The sequence below is a fragment of the Mesocricetus auratus genome, unplaced genomic scaffold, assembly GCF_017639785.1.
Source record: "Mesocricetus auratus isolate SY011 unplaced genomic scaffold, BCM_Maur_2.0 Super-Scaffold_100053, whole genome shotgun sequence".
Taxonomy (NCBI): domain Eukaryota; kingdom Metazoa; phylum Chordata; class Mammalia; order Rodentia; family Cricetidae; genus Mesocricetus; species Mesocricetus auratus.
In genome coordinates, this window is record NW_024429230.1 from 1,678,661 (window position 1) to 1,698,986 (window position 20,326).

At 45.1% G+C, this 20,326-nt stretch overlaps 1 protein-coding gene across 4 annotated transcripts in view; it reads left to right on the forward strand.

The window, feature by feature from the left end:
- Nucleotides 1-17,437, forward strand: part of Adk (adenosine kinase) — a 391,346-nt gene extending 373,909 nt beyond the window's left edge. For 3 of the 4 annotated variants that reach the window (XM_005083530.4, XM_005083531.4, XM_040735977.1), the window contains one exon: nucleotides 16,587-17,437. In XM_005083530.4, the coding sequence (XP_005083587.1) occupies nucleotides 16,587-16,711 (125 nt within the window). In that variant the 3' untranslated portion in view covers nucleotides 16,712-17,437. Of the gene's footprint in view, nucleotides 1-12,706; nucleotides 12,755-16,586 lie in introns of all 4 variants that reach the window. The other variant, XM_040735976.1, reaches the window with a different exon arrangement.
- Nucleotides 17,438-20,326: the final 2,889 nt, after the last annotated feature.

Genomic DNA, 20,326 nt, shown 5'->3' on the forward strand with positions numbered 1-20,326 from the left:
CTAAAACTCACATGGTGGAAGAAAATCCCAGCTCCTACAAGCTACCCTCTGACTTCCACATGTGGGCCATGACACGTGGCCGCCCTTACACATACATACAAACAGAAAATAAGTAAATGTAAAAGCCAAAGCTAGCCAAGTTGCTCCTGCTCTGTATGTACCTTGAGCCTTACTCGTGTAAGCAGCCCTAATTAAACTTAGTGGGCCGTGCCCACCCTACCCCCAAAGAAAAGAAAAGCCATGGAAGTAGAAGGGAGGCTAGCTGGAAAAGATAAAGGGCTAGCAAGGGAGGGAAGGGCATAAGAGTGAGTAGGAGGGGAGGACATGATCAGAGTGCATTGTATACCTGTATGGAATTGTCACGAAATTCCCCAGAGGGAAAGCTGAATCCCTGAAATTGTTTGTGTGCGCCACCCTCCTTTGCATTTCTGCACATACAGCTAGAAAGTGACATGGTGGGTGTTCGGGACACGTTCCCCACTTTGTACTCAGAAATGAAACCTTTATATGATTACTGCTTCCTAGGGACTCACTCGAAGGTGGCTTACATGACAGCTACTCACTGCAGAGCACCCCACTGCAGTGACGGAAACTTCCCTGTCTTTCTACTCTAATAGGATATTGTTTTTGATTGATTTATTAAGGGAAAAAATTTAAAAACCATCCACTGAAGTATAGAATTGACTTTAGACCTACTTTATGCAGGGAAGCAGAGATATTCACACCTTGCAATCATCACATGCCCAGAGAACAAAAGAAGAACCTTGAACTAGAGTACCAAACTTCAAGAACCTGCTTTGTGACTCCTTGAGCATTACTTGGGTCTTTAGTAATCTAAAGAAGTCAAGATTACCCTGTCCCAGCATTGAAGAATGAGGCAGAATGAGAGGAGAGAAAATGACTATTAACTTCAGTTCAAACAAAGTGCAGAGTAATTTTAGAATGAGGTTTGAAATTTTCCATAGACAAAATTTTTTTCTCAAAGATGTAATACCCTACATGGTTTCTATCTAGAAGCAACTGTAAATTTAAAATGGAATTCAAAGGACTTGATCTGGTAGAAAAAATTTTAAGAGTAAAATGGTATGAGCCATTATCAAAGGGTATCATACACTGTCTTAGGGTTTTCTTGCTTTTGAAGAAATGCCATAACCACAGCAGTTCTTCTAAAGGAAGCCATTTAATAGGGTTGGCTTATAGTTTCAGAGGTTAGTCCATTGGTGGGAAACATGGAGGCCTGCAGGCAAACATGGTGTCCAAAAAGTAGCAGAGACCTCTACATCCGGATCCACAGACAGCACGAAGAGAGACACTGGGTCTGGCTTGCCCAGAGTCCGTGCCCAGGGACACACTTCCTCCTACAAGGCCACTCCTCTAGTCCCTCTCAAGTAGTGCCACTCCCTGATGACCAAGCATTCAAACCTGTGAGCCTCTGGGGGCCGTTCTTACGCAAACTACCACATACACCAAAGCTCACATTTTGTGATCCTTAGTTTTCCTGGATTTGAAGACAATGAAAAGATATTTATTCCACAAAAATGATGATGCTATGAAAAGGCTTTATTTAGTGCCATAGGACCAGAGATAACTCCATCATTCAACTGACCAAGGTTCCTTTTCTTACAGTTATGGCGTAACAAAATGTTTCTCTGTTAGTGTCCTGACCTGGAGTGTCAGTTAAGCCAGTGGAACTAGTTTGAATCTTGAAGTGGACATGCCAGCTGCTGTCACATGGATCTGATCACATTTGCATAATCTGCCTGGTCCACAGTTAGTTTCTGATGCATAACTACCTCCACAACTTAGTGAGCTGAAACAAGAGATGCCCTTATTCAGATAAACTTTAGCTGGGAACTGGGCCTAACTTTGCTGCACAGTTCCCTCAGCTGTAGGGTGTGATGACATTAAGTCACCTGTCCAGCATCACTGCCAAGGCCAACGTCTAAACCCCACATGTGACTCACAAGCTACTCCACTTCCTCCTACAGATCACACCACACCTTCCTTTCTGAGTGAGGAGAAATAGCCCACATGGTTTTCTAAACACTGCCCTGAAGACTACCAACAGTCTCTGATATAAAAGTGTTTTTGTTGTTTTTCTTGTTTTAAAACCAGAGCCTCGGGCCGGGCGTTGGTGGCGCACACCTTTAATCCCAGCACTCGGGAGGCAGAGGCAGGCGGATCTCTGTGAGTTCGAGGCCAGCCTGGTCTACCGAGCGAGTTCCAGGACAGCCTCCAAAGCCACAGGGAAACCCTGTCTCGAAAAACCAAAAAAAAAAAAAAAAAAAACCAGAGCCTCGTGGCCTAGAGAGGCGGCTTAGCATGTAAGAGCACTGGCTGTTCTTCAAAGGATCTGGCTTCAGTTCACAAGAGCACATGGCATTTTAGCTGTCTATAACTCCAGTTCCAGGAGCTTTGACACCCTCACATAGACATACATACAGGCAAACACCAATGCACACAAAATAAAAATAAATCATTAAAAAATAGATCCGCATGCAGTATAAGCTCTCCTCAGATTCCCTGTGAAGCTGAGGGTGACTTGGAGCTTTGTCTTCCTCCAGCCACCCAGATGCTGTGCCAAGATTACAGGCGTGCGCTCACACACCCACTTCATGATGCTAGGGACCAAGCCCAGAGTTTTCTGCATTCCCAGCCCACAACAGAGGGGTTGTATTGTCTTTTGTTTGATTGGTTTGAGGTTGAGTTGTGTTGTGGTCAATAGGGAGTTAAAACAGAACAAAATTTTACTGAGTAGACTGCATAGAAAATAGGAAAGTTCACATCTGAGTTCAAGGAAACCATTACTTTCACATCTGGATGGTCTGAGCTAGCCAAATGGAAGTAGGAATTTCCTGCCAGATGTTAGTTCCTTAAGCAACCCATGGACATCTCTGTGAGATGATCTGAGTCTTGGTTTGCTAAAGCTGTACCCACTGTGCAAGCTCGCTCCAGTAGGTAGCAGACATTGCACATAGCTCTCCACTAAAGCCAGTGGTGTTTGCTATTATGAAGCGCCAGAACCCCCAAAGCCTAATTCTGAAGGCACAGCATCAGTCTCACAGAAACGATTTCAAGAATGGCCATTACATTCTATTGAAATGCAAAATGTAGATGATGACAGTTTAGCTTCATTAATAAAAAGGTGAGACTATTGCCACAGTATTCCAAATGACTTAAGGTCATTTAACAAAGCCAGTTTAAGACTAAAGTATTTCTCTGAAGAAAGAATCTGAATATGAAAAATTGTGGGTATTTATGTCAACTTCCTGCTCCAAATCCATAGGGAAATTGGTAAAAATTTCGTTCAGAGAAGCTGCACACAGAAGTGGAAATGCTTTGTCCAGTTGAAGTAAGAAGCATCGTTAAGGGAGGAAAAGGACTTTGCACATGATCTCACTGTTGCTGTCCTCCTCTGTGAGGGGAAATATTGACATTTACCAGGCTGTTTGCTCCAGCTTCTGATCTCCTGCAGTTTATTTTTATAACAACCTTATCGATGGGCCTCTTACCCAGCTCTCTAGGTTTAACTGAGTTGAGTCGATTTGTTACCACAGCTTCAAGTAGCTGTTACAGAACAAGCAAGACACCCTAATAAAGCTGTAACATGTTTACTCAAACAGAGTATTGATTTTACTTGGAGAGGGGGAAGCTGACGCTTAGCACAGTGTCAGGGTGGGTGGATTTCAGTGCAGTTTTCCACTGTCATCTGTCGTGGTTCTGAGACACCACAGAAAGCCATCAGAGGATAATTAGAAGTAGCAGAAATTTAGCCCCTAAAATCAGTTAACCACTGGGGGGTTCTGTAGCTAATTAGCTTTTATTAAAAGTTTCTCCTAGTAATAATACCTAGGAACTTTGAATGGTATTTCAGGTAGAATAGGACTCCAAGGTTGTGACTTGTTAAATGTCTGAATGTAATGGTTTCAAGTTCTTAGGCTTTTTCTTGCTATGGCAATTGGGCCCATCAGTGCCAAAGCCAGTGCAAAGACAGAGAACTGGACATCTTTTTCCTGAATAGTCACTGTTAAGGGATTACTATTCAGACATAATTTACAACCTATCTTTGAGGAAGAAAAAAATACACTAGTATCTTCAGGATGCTCATATGTTTTGTCCTGCACCATAATCAGGTGTGTAAAAATACCATGTTCTGTTCTTTTTTTGTTTTTGTGGGGGCATTGGGGGCATTGTTGTTGTTTTGACGTAGTCTCATTGTAAAGCCCAGGCTGACCTGAAACTACCATACTTGGCTCAATACTGTTATTAAAGAAGATTCTAAGATACTTCTATTTTCTTTTCACTGCAGGTGTCTGTGTGTGTGCGTGTCTGTCTGTCTGTCTGTGTGTGTGTGTGTGTCTGGGTCTGTCTGTGTGTCTTTGTGTGTGCATGCACACCACAGCATGCATGTAGAGGTCATAGGACAGCTTTGTAGAGTCCGTTTTCTCCTTCCATTTTGATGTGGGGTCCCAGGGATTAAACTCAGGTCATCAGGCTTGAGTGCAGGCAGGTGCTTTTACCCTCTGAGCCATCTCTGGGGCCCCTCAAACCACGATGAGCCACAGTAAAGGATCTGCATTAGTCTCAAGCTTCATGAAAGATCTCTGTGTAGACACTTCACCTGCCATCTCCACACAGCTAGAAAAACATCACAGTGGGCGTGGGGCAGGGAAGACGATTAATCACTTAGAACAATGAGCATGAAATGAAAACTAAGTCTGACATTTAGTGTGTCCCATGTCTACAGTAGTGTAGTTGGTGTTTAGAGTAAGCTTCTCATGCTCTCTTATACTGCCTCCTCCTGTCTAAGTGACTGGTGATGGCTATGACATCTAGGGATGGCCAGTTCTAAAGCCTGGAGTAACAGGCTGTCTGTCAAAAAGACAACAAAAAAGATGTGGGCTCTTTGACTTTGAACTGGTGCCATGTTTGTGTTTATTTGTACATGTAGTTCCAAGCCAGATACTGACCTAGGTTGAATCTTTAAGCTGTGAAGTTGCATGTTGTAAGATTTTGTTATATTAAAGGGGGCCACTAGGGCTCATATTCTTTATATGTCAGAAGGTAGAGGAGGAAATTGGCTTTTGACGTTGTATTTTGATCTCTTCCTCTATATTAAAGTGTTTAGTGACAGAGGAGAAAGGAATGACATGGATCTATGATTCAGAATATGCCATTTTTACATGTGTATTTCAGAACCCCTGTAATACAGTAATGTACTCTGCTTTGTAGAGCATGCAGAGGGACACAGTGCAGTAGGGGCGTCCATGGTGGCTTCAGGGTAACAGACGTCCATTTCAAGTCACGAAATTGTGAGGAGGGGAAGGAGCTCATAATATAAAGACTCTGTAACCCAGAGATTAAAACAGTAGCTAGAGACTGGAGGGATGGCTCAGTGGTTAGGAGCACATGCCCCTCTTCCAGAGAACCCAGATTCAATTGCCAGCACCCACATGGTGTTCACAACTGTCTATAACCCTAGGTCCAGAGGGTGCTACAACCTGCTGTGGCCTCCATAGAGACCATGCATTCATGTGGTGCAGACATACATATGTACGTACATACATACATACAGGCAGGCAGGCAGGCAAAACACCCTTCCATGTTTAAAAAATAAAATGAATTAATATAGTTTAAAAACCAATAACTCATTAATGTTTGATTTTCAGCCCCATCATTAACTTGGGAAATATTTCAATTTGAAATCTCCCCTCCAAAATTCAAGTGTTGCCAGTTGATGGTATTAAGAGGTAGGGCTTTAATGGACTGATTAGACCATTAACAAGATTAAAGAGGCTTTAGGGGCTGTAGTTGTAGCTCAATAGTACAGTGCTTGCCAAGCCTACCTCGGGTCCTATGTTCAATCCCCAGGGCCTAATAATAATACTAATAATGTTTGTAAAAAGGGCTCCAACCAAGCTGTGATTCTCCCTTCTCCTTCCCACCTTCCTGCTTGTGAGGTAGGAAAAGGTCCTTACCCAACCGGATGGCAGCAGCTGAATCTGGATTCCACATTCCTTGGGTTAAACAAATCGGCTATTCTTTAGCAATAATCCTATGTCAGGTATTCAATTATCATAGTACAAACAGGCAAAAGTCTGTGGACAAATAGTTTAACATCATTAAGCCCCATTTTCCTCAATTTTAGAAATAAAGATGCATATCTACCTTGATTGTATTTTTCTGAAAGTCAAATGAAATGATGTTTACAAAGCACGGTGCCTGTCCCACAGAGAGCATTATCTGTCACCTCTTACAAGAACCAGAACTGGAGGTGTCCACTGGGTAGAGCCAGATGGTTGACTGTAGATCTGGGTCAGCAGCGGGTAGTTGTGAGTATGTCTTCATCAGAAGAGGTATGGGCTGCTTACATGTCTGCCTCCAGCCTCAGCCCGCCTCCTGGATCACTTTGCATCCATTCTGGCTTCTGGAAGAGCACTAAGTCATCCTTCTGGTTCCTAGAGACTGCTCTCATGAGATATTGGAAGGACCATAAGTTTTTGGCCTTCCTTGGTAGCTCAGATGCCATTCCTTAGTGAAGTAGATAATTAAGTTGACTGGCATGTACAGAACATTTTGGGTGACCTCCGTCAGTTTCCCTAAAATCAGTGGGTGGGCAGGCTCTATAACAAATATATTTGCATGCTTATGTGTAACTCTCTCCTGGTCTGTTTGGTTTTCAAGTGTTCACTCCAATGTGACCCATGTTTACTACTCACTACAGCTTCCTCACTGACCACTGACCTCCATGTTTACTGTCTTACACTCCATTCCGTTTTCCCATAGTCACAAAATCATTTTAGGAAGTTATGTCTTTCTCGTGGTTCTATCGGCAGGAGCTTCATATCGGATTGACACAAGTCCATGCTCCTACAGTGATCTAAAAGAACTCTGTGACCTTCTCTCCTGCCCCTTCCCTTTTCCTTGGCTGTGAGCTTCATGTACGTTTCTCTTCTTCCTCCAGGTCTTAAATTGAAGCGCACAACTGAAACTCACAGTAGGTGCGGGGCTTATATGATAGGAGCCCTACTCCAAGCACAGTGCTCGGAGCAGCATCCTGGAGTGCTGCAGGGGCCTCCTGCTGAATCTTGATGGTCATATCCCCCCCCTAATAAGTTCACACTCTCCTTCTGTCTGCCAGAGTTACCTGACAGACTGCTGTACCCGAAGTCCAACCGTCCGGCTCTCTGAGATCTTTATCATTTGCTCTCCATGCTGCTTTTCTTGTCATGTCCTCAATACAACTGGCCTCCACTCTTCTCCAAAGTGTACTTTGCTCACCACGCACTTCTATTTCTTCTGTGTTTAGGGTTCATCTCTTTGAGTACCAACCAAGACCCTGCTCGTGACACCTTCTCCGGGAAGCATCTCTTGATGTCTCCAAATACATAGATGTCTTTTTCTTCTAAAGAAGAAAATCTAAGACAAACACTATATTATCCCTCTTTGAATTCTTTGGTGTTCAGCTAGTGAGTCCAAGATAGTCTGGGCTACTGAGAGTCTGTAAAGACAGACTATCTATCTATCTATCTATCTATCTATCTATCTATCTATCTATCCATCCATCCATCCATCCATCCATCCATCCATCCATCTATCTATCTATCTATCTATCTATGAATGACAGGCTCTGTCTATGTCCTGGAACTTGCTATGTGTAGCAGGCTGGCCTTGAACTCACAGAGATCCGCCTGCCTCTGCCTCCCGAGTGCTGGGGTTAAAAGTATTCGCCACCACCCGGCCAGGTGTCTTCTTAAAAAGGAAAATAAAGAACTGGAAAACTTAATTGACCCAGAAATGACAGAGAGCAATGTGTGTGCACACACATGCAAACGAGAAAGGAGTTGGGTACTATTGCTTGCTAAAATATCATATCAGGTTTGCTTTAATTGCATGGTAATGCCTTTAAGAACAAAGGTAATTACATGATAACTTGTGTTACTACTCCCACATTATCTCTTAATAACTATGTAATTAACTTGTCACTACTGTACAGTGTGAAGTTTGATATTACTTAGGCATAAAGAACATCGATAACTTCCGTGAACAAGCTGGAGTAAGGCCAAGGACAAAGGCAGTCAGTCTAGAAATCACCACACTAGTGCAGTCAGAAAGCGAATGATTAATTAGATCCTTGTACCTGTCCTGAGAACTGAAACCAAAGCCACAGCAAAGAACTGCAGAATTGTGTGGCTTTCTGAAGATACAAGCGTGCGCTGCAGAGAGACTGCTGAGAACACTGAGGAATAGCTGGGTTTGCGTATAATACAGAAGCCCTGTACAGTCGCTTCTGTTTTGGGAGGGCTCCTTTTTAAGTAAAGGTGGGGAGGGGGTGTTTGTTCATGGTTGTTGAAACAGGGTCTCACTATGTCCTCTAAGCTATCCTGGAACTGAACTTTCTCCCTGCCTCAGCCACCTAGGGACTAGAATCACAAACATGCACCACTATACCTGTATCATAATACAAATAATAAAAATGATGGAAAAACCAGCTAGAGGAGGTGACTGGCACCTATAATCCAAGCTCCTGGAAGGTAGACAGGAGGATCAGGAATCCAAGGCTATCTCAGCTATATATAGAGCTTGGGGCCATCCTGGGCTACTTGAGATACTGTTTCAAAACAGAGAGGAAATCCTTTCTCATCTCCTTTCACCAACATCTTGATATGTATGTGTGGCGTTCACGCCAAAGATGTGCAGCACCAGAAACTCTGACTCACTGCTGGCGAAATGAAAACTAGGGTGGCCACTTGGGAATAGAGTCTGGCAGTTTCCTACATGCTAGACATATGCTTGCCCTATGATCCAGCAATTGTGTTCCTTGGCTGCCCAAATGAGTGGAAAACGTATGTCTGCACAAAAACCTGTACACAAATGTTTATAGCAGTTTTACTTATAAATGACTAGACTAAGAAGCAACCAAGATGGTCTTCAGCGGTAGGTGAATGAGGAAGCAAGCTGTGATGCATGCAGTGAACCCTGACCAAACCCTGAGAGGAGAGGACTGGGGTGCAGGGACCAAGTGTGGTTCCCAGCACCGACAACCGTCCGAGACTCCAGCGTCAGGGATCTGACTCCCTTTTCTGGCCTCCAAAGGACACCAGGCACATGGTACACAGACATACATACAGGCCAAACACCCATGCACATAAAAATGAGAAATCTTAAAAAAATAAAAAGAGCCTTTAATCCCAGCACTCGGGAGGAAGAAGCAGGTGGATCTCTGTGAGTTCGAGGTCAGCCTGTTCTACAGAGCAAGTGCCAGGACAGACTCCAAAGCCACAGAGAAACCCTGTCTTGAAAAACAAAAAACAAAAAAAAATTAAATAAATAAAATAAAAAGAAGGGGTCTGGAGAGATGTCTCAGTAGTTAAGAGCACTGGCAGAGGACCCTGGTTCAATTCCCAGCACCCACATGGCAGCTTACAGCTGTCTGTAATTCTGGTTTCAGGGGATCTAACACCATACCAATGCAAATAAAATAAAGTTAAATGAGTTATAAAAAACCAAAAAGAAGAAGAGATGGGCTAGTAGGGCTGGCAGGGTGGGCTAATATGCAAAGGTGCCTGGCATGGAAACTGAAGAGCTGATCTCAACAGTTCTGCTTGGTGGCAGGAGGGAGCCAGGCTCCGGCAAGTGTCCTCTAACTGCACAGGCTTGCCATGGCGCAGCACGCCTGCCCTGCCTCCACTACAGAGATAAACGTGAAAAGTGTACATCCTTAAGTAGTCCATTAATGTTGCCTTTATTGTTCACAGAGCGTAAGTACCTTAGAAGCTACGAGTTGAGGCACATGTCTTTAGTCCCAGCACCGGGGAGGCAGAGGCAGGTGGATCTCTGAGAGGGGAGTTCAAACCAGCCAGAGCTAGCTGCACAGTAAGACCCTGTCTTGAGGTTGGGGGAACTTAGGCTGTTAGTTCATTCACATTATGAGGAATTCTTTATCATTCTTTAAATATTAGCATGCACATTAAATGTGCGGTCTTTAAGACTAATCAAGACTACTTTTTGAAAGTCCCACTTATAATTGATTATGTAATATCTGTAATTCATCTTTGCTGGTTTTTAAAAATAGATTATTGAAAAACTGACACTCTCCTGGGCCAAAGGTCTTGGCTTTTGTCAGCATGAGGTTTTCCTTGTCAAATCAAGTGAGTCTTTAGAGCGCTCCACTGAGTTCATCAGCCAGTTCTCTTAGAAGGAGGGTGCCTGCCGGCACTTAGCTCCACAGAACGTTCCACAACACAAGCTTTTCTCACAAAGATCATAGCAGGGAGAATGAGGAAAACAGATGTTGCTTGTAAGGCTTCTAATAGACGTGTTTCCATTGTAAGCCGATCCCACTCTGGGTCTGGCGTCTGCCCCATTTGCTGTGTGGGCTGAACATTTCGGTCTCATAGTTTGGCAGAAAGTTTACACTAACCTTTGCCTGTTACCTGAAGACTCTGTGATTAAAAAATACTCTTGAGAGAATGAGTTCACATTCTTCCAAAGACACCATGCTATTAACCAAATTAACTCTCCTCTGTAATCGGGCAAACCTTTTTTATTTAATAGAGAGCATCTCCTGGAAGGACACAAATATGGTATGACAGGCTCTACAGGTCATTGTTTCACAGCTTCAAATTCACCTTCAACTCCACCTTGCTCCTGGGCTGCCCAGGACCTCAGGGAAGGCCCGGAAGTGGTGCGGAACATTTTCTCCTTCTCAGCCCTGAGCACTTGAACACAGCAACTGCTCAAGTGTCCCTGAGGGGAGCAGCACAGGTTTTTCTGGTTTTGCCCTATCTTATTTGTAACTACACTTTTTTCCTTCCTTTTCTTCTTTCCCTCCTTCCTTCCTCTGTTTTATGTGTTTATGGTTTTATTGTAGTACAGCCGACATACAGTAAAGCACATTCTTAAAGTGCATTTTATAAACTTTGAAGTGTGACATGAGTCCCCACGAGCGGCTCCGCCATCCCATGAGCTTCCTTGGCCCTTCATTCCTGCCCCAGCTCATCCATTTGGATTGCCTCCGTGTGAGAACTGCCACAGTAGGGCTGCTGGGAAGGTTCGTCTACAAGTCTATACTTGTCTGCATTTATTTACCTTGGGTAAACAGCAAGAAGTAAAATGACTGAGTCGTATAGTAGGTTAATTTAACTTTTCATCACAAGGTTTAATTTTATTTTATGTGTATGAGTGCTTGCCTGCATGTATGTCTGTGCACAGGTGTGCCTGGTGCCCTCGGAGACCAGAAGAGGGATGTTGTAAGACCACATGTGGGTGCTGGGAATGGAACTCAGGTCTTCTGCCAGAGTAGCCTGTGTTTTTAACTACTAAATGTAACTTTTTAAAGCACTGACAAATGGTTATCCAAAGTGGTCTTACCATTGTTTGTTTTTGTTTTTTGTTTTCCATGCCCAGTGGCAGTCAGACGCTCACTCAGTAATGGCTCATGGTGAGCAAACCTAACCACCTGAATTCTGTTCCTGAAGCTCTCCTAGGGGGAAGAGAAAAACACAAAGTTGTCCTCTGCCTGTCACACACCTACTGTGGCACACATTCCCTCACACACATATATTCATGCAATAACAATTAAATAAAGTTGTCTTTACATTCCTTAAGTCAATGTACTTAGTGTTTGGAAGGAGGCAAGCCCTCACTCGCCAAGGCTTCATACAGACTGCTTGATCCTTTGTCATTTTAGTGATTGAGTGGCATTGCCACACTGTATGTGTATTTGGCATGTGTTTCTCTTTGTTTTTGTTTTTGTTTTTAATTGAGTTGTTTCTTGTTACTGAGGTATAAAGTGAGTTTGATCAAAATTATTGTATCTTCTGTAAAAGTTTGTACTTGGGGCTGGGGTTTGTCACTATGGCAGAGCACTGAGTTATCTTCAGCAGACCTGAGCCCACAAAGACTTTTCTCCTGTGATTTCTTGGATGCCGTAGTCTTATTTTTTTGTTTTGCTTTAGGGTTGGTTGGTTGGTTGGTGGTTGGTTGGTGGTTGGTTGGTTGGTGGTTGGTTGGTTGGGTGGTTGGTGGTGGGTGGTTGGTGGTTGGGTGGTTGGTTGGTGGTTGGGTGGTTGGTTGGTGGTTGGTTGGTTGGTTGGTGGTTGGGTGGTTGGTTGGTGGTTGGTGGTTGGTTGGTGGGTGGTTGGTTGGTTGGGTGGTTGGTTGGTGGTTGGTGGTTGGTTGGTGGGTGGTTGGTTGGTTGGTGGTTGGTGGTTGGTTGGTGGTTGGTTGGGTGGTTGGTTGGTTGGTGGTTGGTGGTGGTTGGTTGGTGGTTGGGTGGTTGGTGGTTGGTTGGTGGGTGGTTGGTGGTTGGGTGGTGGGTGGTTGGTTTTTGCAGTACTGGGGATTGAGCAGAGGGCCTCTCACAGGCTGGCCAAGTGCTCTACAATTGAGCTTCATCCCCAGCTCTTCACCCCCAGTTCCTTTATTTCTCTTTTCTGTTCTTTTTTATTCTATTTCTGATTTTTGAGGGAGGGTCTTCTAATGGTACCCAGACAGGCCTCCTGCCTTAGCCTCCTTATGAGCTAGGCTTACATAAAGCCACGTTTTAATGGCTTCCTGTCAGCTCTTAATTGATTGGTACTGCATGAGTTGGTGGAGGGTTCTGCAGAGCTGATGGCAACATGGAGTCTCTGCCTGCTGGCACTTAATCTCCCCATTGCCTGAGTTTATTTTCTTTTCTTTCATGCGGCCTTGTCGTTTTCAGTGACTGCTCAAACATATTCCTAGGTATTTCACAAGTTTAATACTATGAGTAAGTAGCATTTTAATTGTTCACTATTAGATATAATTGCCCCTGTGCACACGTGTGCATGCTAGTGTAGCTCTTGAGTTGCATTTTAATTGTTCACTATTAGATATAATTGCCCCGTGCGCACGTGTGTATGCTAGTGTAGCTCTTGAGTTGCATTTTAATTGTTCACTATTAGATATAATTGCCCCGTGCACACGTGTGTGTGCTGGTGTAGCTCTTGAGTTGGTATCTTCCCACTTTACTAAACTCAGCAGTACTCACAACAGTCTTCTAGATTCCATGGGATTCTTACAGAGATCCACTTTTACATATGTGCAGGTTTCTTATTTGTGTTGTTGTTTGGTTTTTGAGGCAGAGTCTCCTATTACCCAAGCTCTCCTCAAACTTCCCTGAGAGGCTGAGGATGACCTTGAACGCCTAACCCCAGCTCCCAAGTGCTGGAATTAAAGGAAGTGCTGCTCTGCCAGGCCACCATAGACTAGGAATTACCTTTGTCACTATTGACACCATAGAGTGCTTAGCAGTGTCCCTGCCTCAGCCCACCAGGTGGACACTCCCAACTCTTTTTTTGAGGAAAGAGGTAGGACAGGGTCTCACTTGTAGCTCTGGTTGTCTGGAACACTCTATGTAGCCCAGGCTGCCCGCAAACTTACACAGAAGCACCTGCCTCCACTTGCCCCATGCCTAGCAGAGCTTGTTGTTTTTAACTACAGGGTTAGACAATCCTGCCTTTTCTCAAACACTGAAAATGACTTCCTTTTCCATCTTGGTGGCTCACTTTGCTCCACTAAAGTCTCCATGATAGTGTTGAAGAACACTTGGGCTGGGCAGATGGTGCAAACCTGTGACCCAAGCATTCACAATGGGGCAGGAAGATGCCAGCTCAAGGCAAGTGAGTGTGAGGCCACCCTGAGTTACATCATGAAACACTACCACAGAGAGAGAGAGAGAGAGAGAGAGAGAGAGAGAGAGAGAGAGAGAGAGAGAGAGAGAGGAGTGAGAGAGAAACAGAGAGAGAGGGGAGAGACAGGAGAGTGAGAAACAGAGACAGAGAGGAGAGAGAGAGAAACAGAGACGGAGAGAGAGAAACAGACAGAGAGGAGAGAGAGAGAAACAGACGGAGAGAGAGAAACAGAGACAGAGAGGAGAGAGAGAGACAGAGAGAGAAACAGAGACAGAGAGAGAGAGAGAGAGAGAGAGAAATAGAGACACAGAGAGAGTATGTAGGGGGCAAACATTCTTGCTAAATTTTTAGTCTTTTTTTTTTTGTTTTTTGTTTTTTGTTTTTCAAGACAGGGTTTCTCTGTATTGTTTTGGAGGCTGTCCTGGAACTCACTCTGTAGACCAGGCTGGCCTCGAGTTCCCAGAGATCCGCCTGCCTCTGCCTCCTGAGTGCTGGGATTAAAGGCATGCACCACCAACGCCTGGCTGAAATATTCATCTTTTACCTTAAAAATGTCAGCGGTAAATTTTTATAAATTTCTTCTGAGGTGAAGTTCCTTTCTGTTCCTGTTTTCTGAATTTTGAAAAGTAGAGATAGGTATTAGATGTTGTCAATTTCTTTCTGTATGTATTCAGTGACCTAAAGTCTTCACACTTGGTTGGTCACATAACATTGGTATTTTAAATTTTAACCCAATACTGACCGTTTACGGTAGCTTTATCGTAATTTTTCTTATCTTTTTCATAAGTTTTTAGGTACTGTTGTTCATGTGGACATGCACACTCCCTGCCTCCTGTATGGAAGTTAGAGAATGGTTGGGAGCCTGTTCTCACCTTCCATAACTAGCTTGGTGTGCATGGCAAGCGCTTTCACACGGCACGCCGTCTCATTGGTCCTTGTTAATTTGTTAGGGGACCAGGGGTTGAGACAGGATCTCACTAAGTAGCCATGGTTAGCCTGGAGCTCACTATGTAGCCCAGGCTGTCATCAGACTCACAAAGTTCCATCTGCGTGCCCCCCCCCATGCCCAGACACTGCGTTTCGTGTGTGACTGCTTCCCTGCGTGCATGCAAGTGCACCACACAGAGACCGGATCCCCTGGAACTGGAGCTAAAGCGTTTGTGAGTCCATGTGGGTGCTGGGAACTGAACTCAGGACCTGTGCGAGAGCAGCCGGTGCTCTAGACTGCAGAGCCATCTCCAGCCCCTTAGTGTCTTGTTAATGTGCTGTTTGCTTTCGATTTACTCCAACTCACTTCATAATGTTTGCATCTTGTCTTAGTACTATGTGTGTTCATAAGGAATGTTGTTCGTAAGCTTGTGTCAAGGTTAAAGTAGAAAGCATTCCCTTCTTTTCCTTTTTCTAAAGACTTCTTTCTACAGCATTGGTGTTGTTTTTCTTAAATATTCAAATTCACCAGTGACACCATCTGGATGTGGACATAGCGTTTGATAAGAAACAGTTTCTTTATGAATCTGAGCACTGCCGGTAAGAGCAGGGAGTTGAGGACTGTGCACACCTCATCCAGACAAGAGTGGTCCGGGGTCTTCTCTAGAAGATGTTCTTTCTTTCTGACATGGGGTGGAGCCCTAGCTCAGAGGTGCCTGCCTCTCCTTGGATCACAGGTGCCCCAGCCCCACTGTGACTTTCACTAGTAGTCCCTAGGCTAAGAGACCTCTGACAACCTGTGTCTCTCAAGGAAGTATCCAGTTGGCCTGACGTGGCAGATCTGTAGCTTAAGTTGTTCATGGTGCTTTTAAATTATCCCTTAATTTCACTGTACTAAGTCCACAGTGATGTCACACTCCTGCCTGAGTTATACTGTCCAGGTGTCTTGTCAGTGTGTCTAGATGTGCTTTGACCTCCCCATACCCCCCAAGGCACTTTGGACAGTCCTGGGTTGTCTACCTAGTTGTGACCTGATAACCATGCCTAGTAAACTAATGTCATTTTTGTCTCCTCCTCTGTTCCTCCCCTTTTGTTCGTTTGTTTTTCCAGACAGGGTTTCTCTGTGTAACAGCCCTGGCTGTCCCGGAACTCACTCTGTAGACCAGGCTAGGCTTGAACTCACAGACATCCTCCTGCCTCTGCCCCTCGAGTGCTGGGATTAAAGACCACAGCAGGCTTCTATGTTATCTTTATGTAACTATGTAGCTGTCAGGCCCATGCCCCATGCCGTGCTCAGCTAGGGGAGTTAGTGGGTTTCATTCCTGCCTCTAGAAAGAACTCTCATTCATAGCTGTCTCTCTCTCTCTCTCTCTCTCTCTCTCATTTTATTGGTTTTTGAAACAGACTTTCACATAGCTGAGGCAGGCCTTGAATTCACTCTGGAGCCTAGGATGACTTTGGACCCTGGCTCGCCTGCCTCTGTCTCCAAGCCGGAGACTGCAGGCGTACAGTACAGAAGGAATCACTCCACAAGGAAGGGGAGAGCTAAACTATAATGTGACCATTTCAGCGGAGCTTGCTTTGAGCTTCCTTCCCTCTAAGCGAGGCGCACTGCGATGGCGTGGGTTAGACCTCCTCACTCTGACAAAGCGCCTGGCTTTGCAAAGCTTCAAGGAGGAAGGGCTTCTGGCACTTTCAGAAGCTGCAGTAAAGCAGGGTGGTTCACAGATGCTGGCCGGACGCAGAGCCCCTGTCCACACACAGGCGTCCTCTTCCCCTTCCCCTTCTCCTCGTCATACAAGCAGGGCCCCAAGCCTCACTCCTGTAGCGACCAGCTTGCTTATTCGTACTCTGCTAGTCCGCAGGAGCATCTCCGTTCATCAAGTTGACAGTCAAGATTAACCTTCACAGTGAACCTCAGGAGCCCCGGGTGGTAGTTGAGCTCTCGATAATTCTAATGCTGTTACGCAACACTCACGTTCTCGCTTTTGTCTGTTGTAGGTTTTCTCTCTCAGCTGGTCTATAGCAAGCCTCTGACTGAATGCATCCGCGCTGGCCACTATGCAGCAAGTGTCATCATTAGGCGAACTGGCTGTACCTTTCCTGAGAAGCCAGACTTCCACTGATGGCAGAAAGAAAACTCAGGCTGGGAGGTGCAAGCTGCGGTGACCACGTCCTGAGTGTCCCTACCATAAGAAAGAATAAACGTATCTGCTGTCTTTGCCAGCCGTAATTCTTATTAACTTACAGGGCTCACTACTGCTCCTAGAACCTTTAGTCTTCAAAATCTGGGGGAATGTCTATTTCCATAGTTTGTTAGTACCTCTTAAATGTCAGAAAAGGAACACAACATTTCAATAGAAACATTTCATTTTCCATTGTTTATAAATTCATCTTTATTTAGTAAATTGATTGTTTTTTTTTAACATTTCTGCTTTAAATACAGGTGCAATTTAATATAATAGACTTTTTAAAGAAATTAACGCTAACATCATTCTTGAGCTTTTATATGAATATATTTAATTTGGAAGTGTGTATGCACACTCATCATATATACATATACATATATGTATGTTTGTATATATATATGTATATATATATATCTGATAACTTGTCAAATAAGGTACAGAAATATTTATCACACCAAATGATTCCACATAAGCTCATCAGTGTGCTTCAGACATGTGACAGACCTGGGACAACTGATTCCCCCAATATTTGCATCATGCTATTCAAATCATAACCTGTGCTTACTGATGGTACTCTGTAATTTGATACAAATAAATTACCATATAGGAATCTTTTCTGTCTTGGCTTATGCTCAATAAAACTAAGGAAGAAATGGTTATTTAGTACTGGGCCCTGTATGTTTTTATTGGTGGGGTGAGAGGAAGGAATTATATATAAATATGTGCACACACACTGTAAGAGATCAGGAAGCCTCTGTGTGTGTGTGTGTGTGTGTGTGTGTGTGTGTGTGTGTGTGTGTGTGTGTGTGTGTTTTCATTTCTCTTGGTGACGTGTAGGAGTGGAATTACTAGATCATATGTAAACTTTTTTCATGAGACAGGGACTCACTATGTAGTTCTATCTGGCCTGGAGCTCACTATGTAGACCAGGCTAGTCTCCAGCTCACAGAGATCACCTGTCTCTGCCACCTCACTCCTGGTCATGTGCAGTCTCTTTTAAGGAACCATGAAAACGTTCCAAAGCAACTGCAGAGCTCCCCGTTCCTCCTGGCTGTGGTAGCTGTAGTCTTAGCACTCGAAAGTTGAGGCAGGTGATCACAAGCTCAGGGCCAGCCTGGGCTACTCACTTACAGCTTCTCCACACACTTACTCCAACACTCATTCCCGCTTGTCCTCCAGCCTACCCAGGAGCCGTGTGTGAGCATGTGCATGCGTGTTCAGGGAGCCGTGTGTGAGGGTGTGCATGCGTGTTCCGGGAGCCGTGTGTGAGGGTGTGCATGCGTGTTCGGGTGCAGTGTCCGCCTTGTGTTTTGAGGCAGAGTTTCCTCTTGGTCTGGAACTTGACTAGCTGGCTCCAGGGACCCACCCATCTCTCCCGCAGCCCTGGGGTCCCAGGCACAAGCGCTCTGCTATTCTATGAGATTCCACATCTGTGCTGCCTCTCTGGGGACCCAGCAGGTGCAGTGTGGTTCCAGGGCTGGGGGAACTGAGGACATGTGGAGGACCCCAGAACTGTTTTCTGTAGTGGCTGCACCCCTTGAGATTCCTAATAGCAACACAAGGTTCCCGCTTTGCCCACACCCTCCCCCGCCGACACTTGTCACCCCACGTCCTAACACGCATCGCAGTGCAATGAAGCGGCCTCGCGGTGCCCTTGACGCGATTCCTGATGGCCCTGGACTTGGGTCTCTTCACATGCTGTCAGCTCTATTTACTCATTCGTCTCCATGTGTTTTCACATGCTTTTCTGATCCTGAAAATGAGTAATTTACTAGTTAAGTTGCATTTTCAGTATGCTACATACGATGACTAAAACATTTTCTTCTATCATGTAGGCTGTCCTTTCTGTTTCTAGAGGTATTGTGTCCAGCATGAGTTTGAATTTCAAAGTAGCCCAGTGTGACTATAGCGTTCATTTCTTCTTTTTTAAATATATATAGCCAGTCTGGGCGGTGGTGGCACATGCCTTTAATCCCAGTACTCGGGAGGCAGAGGCAGGAGGATCTCTGTGAGTTCCAGACCAGCCTGGTCTACAAGAGCTAGTTCCAGGACAGCCTTCAAAGCCACAGAGAAACCCTGTCTTGAAAAACCAAAAAAAATTAAAAAAATAAAAAGACTCAACTGAACTTCTAGGGAGCCTTAGTCTAGTCACAAGAGCCTATAAAAGCAGACCTTTGTCTAGCTGGAAGTGTCAGAGGAGGGCAGGAGAAATGAGAGGGGTTGGAAGCTGGAGATTTAGTCTCACTGACGGCATTAAAGTTGGAGGGCTGAGAGGAGGTCAGGCCAACAGTCTAAACTGCTGAGGCATGTACCCCCAACACTCACATATGTGATTAAAAGTAGAGAACAAAACAGGCCACACTCCACCACACATACCGATAGATAACCCTAACACCGGGGCAGGGACACAGAGAGGAGGAGAGTGTTGGGGCTTTTTGTCACCAGCCTAGATCCAGTGAGAGACCCTGCCTCCAGGAAATACGGTGGAGAACGGTGGAGCAGGCCACTGGCCTCCTCTGGCCTCAGCACACAGGCACTCACACACATAGAAGATGCTGGTAGGGGTGCCAGCTCAAAAACCCCACTGCCCACTGAAGCCAAATAAATGTCAGTACTGAGAAACCCTGTGATCTGGTTGTTATTCCTAATGCCATGCACGGCTCTGTAGTGCAGGTTTAGACAGCAGACTGCTAGTCAGTAACTGCTTCCGCAGGGCCAGGCCTTAGGGACCAGAGGAATAAACACAATCCTCCACGTGCACAAAACGCAAGGGCTGTGTACAGCTGAGACCCTGAGAGTTTACTGTGGGCAGCACAGTCAGGGGACTTTCCCTCCGGAGTGTGAAAGCCTGGCTAAAACAGTGTTCACAGCTCTGCAGGGCCAGACAATCGCGCCATTGAAAGGCAAGGTTGTGAGTGCTGCCGATTCCCAGGGAAGTAGGGGGCTCTGCCCCCCTCCCTTATGTTAGTGAGTCCCTTTTCCTCTGGAAGCCCTTGCTCCTGCATCGGACTCTTGCTGCTTTGCCCTAGCAGCAGCCAGGAAGACCAGGAGATGGCTACAGAGGGCCCCATCCCACTGCCAGGAGGATGTGTCCTCTTGTAGAAGATGCTATTTGCTCCCAAGACCCTCACTCCCAGTAAACTCAGGATAATTGAGGCTACAGTTTCTGGGGAAAGCAATACACCATCCCAAATGCCACCCCACGTCTAGGGCTTGGCTCATTTGGTAGTGTTTCCTAACGCACACAAAGCCCTCTTTCTGATCAACCTGTAACTGAATTCCTCACCGGGAAATGGAAGCAGAGGGTCAGAAATTCTAAATTATCCTTGGAAACATAGTGAGTTCAAGGCCAGCCTAAGACACGTGTGACCTTTCCTCAGGGAAAGAGGATTTGGAAAGAAAAGGTGTCTGCAGGATTTCTGTTGATCACCGTCTGTCTTATTTTCCAGTCATGGGGAGCACATGGGTTACCTTTAGTTCACAGCTGCAGGTTAAAGTCCATGATTGAGGGCTGGAGAGATGGCTCAGAGGTTAAGAGCACTGCATGTTCTT